Source organism: Glycine max, chromosome 3 (assembly GCF_000004515.6).
Source record: "Glycine max cultivar Williams 82 chromosome 3, Glycine_max_v4.0, whole genome shotgun sequence".
NCBI lineage: Eukaryota > Viridiplantae > Streptophyta > Magnoliopsida > Fabales > Fabaceae > Glycine > Glycine max.
The window spans coordinates 31,979,187-31,986,834 of NC_016090.4; the positions used below are offsets into that span (position 1 = coordinate 31,979,187).

The following is a 7,648-nucleotide window of genomic DNA, read 5'->3' on the forward strand; positions in this document are numbered from 1 at the left end:
CCTATCCTTTCCAGAAGTAGAAGTAATCAAATTTACCTTCTCACCCTCTTCCATTATCAATCTTTCCTCTTCTTGAACACACATGGTCATCAATTCATTAATAGATCATTTATCCTTATGTGTGTTGTAGGAGATTTTGAAGGGTGTATACTGTTAAGGTAGGGTGCACAAAATGAAATGTACCAAGAAGGATTCAGACATGGTAACTTCCAGGGTTTTTAATTGAGCCACTATGTCCCTTAAGCGCATGATATGTTCACACACACCCCTCGTTCCAGTAAGCTTAATGGAATAGAATTGCATAATGAGTGTGCTAGCAAGCGACTTCTCAGAGGTTGTAAACTGTTCATCAATGGCTTTCAATAGATCTCTGACCTTATCATGCTGGTCAACTGAACCCCGGATACTAGCGGATATGTTGGTTTTTATGAACATAACGGAGAGACGATTAGATTTCTCCCACTTTTCATTAAGATCAACAGCATCAGGTTCGCTAGTTTCAGTAATAGTTGGTGACTCATCCTTCCTTATAGCATAGTCAATATCCATCCAGCCCAAATGAAGGAGAACTCTTTCCTTCCAAACCTTATAATTATCACCTTTTCAAAATGGGAAGGTCACAAGAAATATTCATAGATTGTGAAACTGCAAACAAACACACATGCTCATTAAGAAAATTTGAGACTAAACAAATGTCATATTTTGCCAATGCAAATCATGTCTCAATATATGAATCTAGTGACACAAAACTTGCTTGTGGGCTAAAGTCCTACTCAATTAGATTCATCATGCAATTTTATGATAAAACTATTAAATCATGTTCTTTTCCTTAATTCCTGTGGGTAAATTAAGAAATATAATTTAATATTTTATCCTAATTAATCATACAAATATAACAAAATTCCTGTGGGTAGATTTCATCACATTACATATGATTAATCACAATTAATATTTCTAATGTGATTACAAATTTAACATATAATTTTTCTCAATTAAAGATGTTGTGGCTATTCTCTAATTTAATAAAATTATATTAATCACTTAACATTCAAAAATAATCCTTGCATAAACATACTTAATAATGCAAACGTGCTCAATATTGAATCATAAAAATTACATGTATACCAATTCAAAATAACATTGTACGTATATCCATTCAACATGTAATAAACTTTAAAGGATCAAATCCAATGCATACTAGTATTTAATATAATATTGCATGTTCAGCATAACTTAGAGACACACAATTTTAAACTGTTTGTGCATAAATGATTTATCCTTCAGAAGTTATAAATATAAATGAACTGCACCTAATAAACAAATATATTGCAACAGCTTAGCAGCAAAGGGAGTCTTTTCATGCTGCAGGGCAAGGGTTCAAGGCAGGCCCAAAGTGTTTTTTGTTTCATTTATGCGCAGTAAACAAAACCCGCAAAACTTCGTCTTCAACCTCCAACAGGGTCATAACAAAAATTATTACCTCAATTTCGAAAAACCTACATCATTATATGCATTTTAGACACCCAAAAATACGTTTTAAATCATAGAAAACTCATATCATTCCTAATTTTGATGTTATTTTGAATTAAGGAGGCTTAAAACAATGCACGTGCGCTTCCAACACACAATGCACACCATATATTTCTTTTATCTTCATTTGAGTCTATGACCATTCATTCTTAAACCATCGAACAAAAATAATAATACTTCTCCCCGCCTCACTAAATAATATGACCATTCTACAATAGCCATACCTTTAACCTCCCTCCAAGAAAGCACCAATATATATTAATAATAGGACTCTCAATTTTAGTTTTGTGTTCTCACAAAAAAGGCATAGCTAGAGATAGAGAATCATGGATAACCCTAAACAAACACTTGGGAGTTTCGCAGTGGTAACACTACTCTTTGCTGGGGTTATTTTGCTGTACAACTGGTCCACCTCTTTCTCCAATGAATTAGTGCTATCCCAGAAGGAACCACTATGCGAGCAATCAAATTCTGTAAGTTAATTCAATCACCCATATTCTATGTAATTTTGCATCAAAACAAATCATGTGTATTATAATTTTTTTTATATATTTTTTAATCAGAAACTATGAGTGTCTGCTAACTCCTGAGTATTATATTGTTCTTTATAATCCGGCTGAAGTTTAATTTCAATTCTATATATAATCAAAAGAGTAATGATGCATTAATCCCATGGATGATTTTATTTTTCAGTATCAAGCATATAAATGGGGTATTTTTTTTATATAATTTTTCATCATTTTAATTTTCCTTTAATTTGTGCATACATTGTAGACCACCACCAATGTTGAAGCATATGGAGATAGCCTTGACTATGCTTTGGCCAAAGCCTCAATGGGAAACAAAACGGTGATAATTGCTATAGTAAACAAGGCATATGTAGAGCAAGATGTAGAGAGTGACACCACCATGCTTGATATATTTCTTGGTAGTTTTTGGCTTGGAGAAGGAACAAGGTCTCTCATTGATCACCTCCTCATAGTTGCGGTTGATCAAACGGCCTATAATCGATGCCAATTTTTGAGGTTGAATTGCTTCAGATTAGAAACGGATGGTGTTGGTTTTGAAGGTGAGAAAATATACATGTCTCAAGATTTCATCAAGATGATGTGGAGAAGAACTCAATTCCTCTTGGAAGTTCTCAAACGTGGCTACAATTTTGTTTTCACGGTACGTAATTCTCATCTTTTCCATCTTTTATTTGTTTTTATTTATTGGTCTTTCTCATGTTTAAGTGCATAGAATTGAAAAAGTGGTCTAAACTAGCTTGCATTCTTAATTTGTTTTCTTCTCTATTTTAAGTCAATTTTTTTTTTTTTTGGTGAAGCCTAGTTTAAGTCAAATACTACTACCTTAATTATGTGCCCAAAAAAAATACTACCTTAATATAAATTTAAAGGGAGACGTGCCGTGGAAGATCATTAGAAATAGAATAACATTTATTTGCTAAACCCCATGTCAATATTTGGTTGTTTTTGCATTACTTATTTACCTAATTCATCCATTAAGCAAGGTTTGGTTTGTTACCAAATAAGTCGATATACGTCACCCCTTTTCGTATGAAGTTTTGGTGCAAGTAACATGCTCATAAATGTGCTGAAAAGAGAATTTATTGTACTCATATTGAGAAACTGACTTAGTTACGCGCTTTCAGCTTTGAGCAATATGTTTGTAGTTTCTCTCTGGTTGTTATCCAGATTTACAGATATGCAGTTGGGATATCGATCTGATCTGGTAGAGTGGTAAAGAGATAAGAATCAATTAGGATAATGATTTATCGTTATATAATGGAATTAATTCTAGCTAAATGAAAAGATAAGGATAATATTGATTTTTTTTTAAAAAGTACAAAATATTTAAAACTTTCTAGATTATTATTATAATGATTATGGATTAAGAGTGTTTATCAGCTTGCTAATTTTTCAAAACTAGTTTAAATGTACAATGTCAATGGAGTTGGGTTTTAGATATCCAAAGTGTTTAATTTGATAAAATGTTGCTTATTCTTTTTTTTCTAATTTAATAAAAAAATATAAAATTTTTGTCTTATTTTGTTATTTTTGAAAGAACAGCATGAGAAATTCAAACAACAAAATATTGAAAATAAAATATTAAAGTAAAAATAGTTTGAATTTCATTAATTTTCATAATTATTGAATAATAATATTCCAAACTAAAGAGTTTTTCAATTTTTTTTCTTCCTTTCATTCTCTTTTTTGATTTGTGTGGTAGGATGTAGTCATGGGAATTGTATGTTTATTCATCTAAGATTTAATCTTTCTTCCATCTCATATTATTTTTTTCGACATCAATCCATCTTATCATCATGTTTATATGTTAAAATCCTGAATGCGACTATTGTAAAAAAAAATATTTATCTTTTAAAATAATATGCAAATTGTTAAAAAAATTATTAATTAAAATAATTACCATAATAAAATTGAAGATATTGTTGAAAAGTAATTAATATTTTGTTAATTTTTTTAAATGACATATAATATATATGATCCATAGGAAATATTAAATTACTTAATTTTAAAATAACCTATCTAGATTCTAGACTCAATTTTACTTGTATAATTAACTAATTTAACCATGCACTATTTTTTTTAAATTACAAGCTTTGAAACTTTTTCCACCGTGGACATGCCAAACTTATAAAAAAAAAGTTTAAATATCATTATGAACATGCCAAACTTCAGTTAGAAAGTTGTGTGCCTTGAGGTTGAAGCTCTAGGTCATGCTACGTTTCTTATTTCAATTATTTCGTAGCACGTGGTCTTGGGGTAACGTATATAGTAGACAACATGCAGAGTGCTGGCAGCCAAGAAGGGTAATGGGTGTATTTTTTCTTTCAAGGGCTAATTAAGCAGAATTCAGAAATGGCGGGCAGAAAATGAGGTAGGTTCTGCATAAAAGCATGTGCTTTGAATTTAAAAAATGATCATTCGTCAATGACGTGAAATATGAAAAAGAAAAAACAAAATTTGTAGTGTTCTAGGGTAAACATTGCTTAGTTTTGGGGTACTAATTACCATGAGTTTTGTTTTTATTCAAAGTTGACCTTAAAATTTATAATCATCCTATTATTCAAATATGTGCAAAATGGCTAGGCGTTAATTAAAAACGCCTTTTTTTTGTATTCAGAAAAGATAATTGCACTTCATAAAAAAATTGCAATAGGGAATCATAATTTTGGTGATGGAGGGATAATGACTCGAAAATAAAAAAGATTAAAAAAATGAAACATAAAGATTCGTGAAGTTTGAGAAATTTAAAATAAAACTATGTTTGTGATATTATTTAATTAAATTAAAGATTTTATTACAAGTATTAAAAAGAAGACTAAAATATAACTTTTATCCTCTTATTTTTAAAAATATGTGTTTTTAGTCTTTCCATTTTTTTAATTGAGATGTTTCACTCCTCACTTATAAAAATTTGTGATTTTAGTCTTTTCTTTTTATAATCGAGACATTTTATTTTTATTTTTTAAAATTTTATAATTTTAATTTGTGGTTAATTTTAAATCTTGATCTATTTACTCTTGAAAATATTAATTGACATGCTTGTTTATCAAATGTTTTTTTAAAATTATTTAATTGTTAATAAATTTAATTTATTAAAAAAAACATATATAATCAAGAAGTCTAACTTTGATCAAGAAAACTAAAATTATAAATTTTTTAAAAGTAAAAGACGAAATGTCAAAGTTAAAAACTAAAAGACTAAAATTATAAATTTTTTAAAAATAAATGATAAAATGTCTCAATTAAAAAAAAATAACTAAAATGAGGTTTAAGTCAAATAGAGATGAAAATTAAATTTTAACTTAAAAAGAATACTAGTTAGATTCAAAATAAAGTTTCGACTTAAATATTTTGTGTGCAATTCTAATATTTCACCTTGGTCTTTTCCCCATTTTATGATATAATAATAATAATAATAATAATAATAATAATAATAATAATAATAATTGAGGAGATGAATATATACAAGTTCTCCACTTTCTTTTATGAGTAATTCTTGTATGGTAAGGAGACCTTAATCTCTTTCTTTTAATTTCCTTCACTTCATCATATAAAGAGACGTTCCCTATTGGATGTCAAGTAATGCTCCTTCGTCTCCATTGACATATTGTATTAATTTTGTGGTAGACCTAAACTTTGTTTGGTGACACTCATACTAAAATCAGCAAAATGAATTAGACATAAAGACAAAACGTAAAAAAGGAATAAAAACGTATGAACTATATAACCCAAAAAATTATAACAAAATTAATTTAATAACAAACCATTTTGCACTTACATATACTTGCTTTCCAAATTTTACTTTATATAAGATTCAAATTTATAATCTATATTTTCACCCTGCGCATAATATTCATTGTCAATTTGTATTTTCTAGTATTCCGGATTAACATGATATGGCTATGTTGGAGAGAGAAAGACACAATTTTTTATCAAATAATACATTATGATTATTTTTTTTACTGCAACACATTATGATTGATTGTAAGTATCATTAAGCACTAATTATATTTCATAAGATTAATAAACAAGAAAGCTCCTAAATCCTTATATTTCCTTTTAATTGTAACTGCACCAAATATATGTTAATAATGAAAAAATATTATTGTTGCACGAATTTTACTTCAACTTCTCATATAAAATAATCAAATAGTTGAATGAAAAATTATATTGATTTCACTTTTTCAACTTTTTCATTTATACAACATCTTTTTTTCACAGGACACTGATGTAATGTGGCTAAGAAATCCATTTATAAGATTGAGCAAGAATGAGACAGAAGACTTCCAAATTAGCACAGACTCGTATCTTGGTAATCCTTGGTCAGAAAAACATCCGATCAACACTGGATTTTACTTTGTTAGGTCAAACAACAAGACCATCTCTTTATTTGAAACATGGTATGGCCAAAAGGACAATGCGACAGGAAAAAAAGAGCAAGATGTGCTTCTTGACCTCATTAGAAGTGGCATAGTTGAACACTTGGGACTTAGGGTTAGGTTTTTGGACACCCTTTATTTTAGTGGATTTTGCCAAGATAGCAAGGATTTTAGGGCAGTCGTCACAATCCATGCCAATTGTTGTAGGAGCATCACTGCAAAGGTGGCAGATATGAAGGTAGCCCTACGTGATTGGAAGAAATTTAAGAAGTTGGAGGCCAACTCCACAGTAAATCCCCAATGGACTAAGCACAATTGGTGTTGGCAATCTTGGGGAAGACCTATCAAAACAAACAGCTAAGCATCATATCGAGTTGAATGATATATTATCCAACATGACCCACATTTTTTTTATGTAGTCTAAACGGGCATATGCTTTAATTTTGAAAAGTGAACATTTGAGCTTTTTTTTTGTGCACTATTGTGAAGATATTAATAAATGAATAGAAAAATATTTATGTTGATGTGTTGTGAGAATTATACTTTTTTGCAAATAAAATTGATTTTAATTGCTAAAAAATGATTCATAAACTCGTAAACATAATTTGACAGTCCTTTGTAAGTAATGGCAATTGTGCAGAAGTTGTCAAAAACCATGTTCAAGCAACCAGGTCCTGCAAATTAAACAAAAACACCAGGATTTGGCCAATTGTGGGTTGTTGTTTGCATGAAATTGGCCAATTTCTTTTCAAATAGGTCTTTGGTTTAAGCTGGTTCTGGCTGGCTTGGCATTGGTAGGATGCGGATCCTCTCCTGCTAGATTGCTCTCCTGCAGCATCGTTGTGCGTTGGATGAATTCCATGGTTAAAAAAAAAAATGCTTCTTTCTTTAAGTGCGATGGATGAATTTTCTTATCATCTTAAACTTACCGTTGATTTTAATTGTCGTATTATAAAATCCTTTTTTTATAAATATACTATACATTTTTAAACTATTATAATGGAAAAAATCTATATTTTATAATTTGAATAAATAAAAAGTATTTAGTTATATAAAAATAATAATAAAGAAAACATATAATTAAGACCTTATAAGTCTGAAACTTAATATTCACTATTTAATTGGGTTTAAATTTAAATACAATAATAGTGTGAGAATTATACTAATCTCCCATCATAAATAGTTATTTGTGACAACTTATTGAATTCT

At 29.2% G+C, this 7,648-nt stretch overlaps 1 protein-coding gene across 1 annotated transcript; it reads left to right on the forward strand.

Annotated features, from left to right (window-relative positions):
• Nucleotides 1-1,685: 1,685 nt before the first annotated feature.
• Nucleotides 1,686-6,963, forward strand: LOC100777401 (uncharacterized protein At1g28695). Its single transcript, XM_003520363.5, has 3 exons — nucleotides 1,686-2,003; nucleotides 2,305-2,700; nucleotides 6,282-6,963. The coding sequence occupies exons 1-3, from the start codon at nucleotides 1,857-1,859 to the stop codon at nucleotides 6,798-6,800; spliced, it is 1,062 nt and encodes a 353-aa protein (XP_003520411.1). The 5' UTR covers nucleotides 1,686-1,856; the 3' UTR covers nucleotides 6,801-6,963.
• Nucleotides 6,964-7,648: the final 685 nt, after the last annotated feature.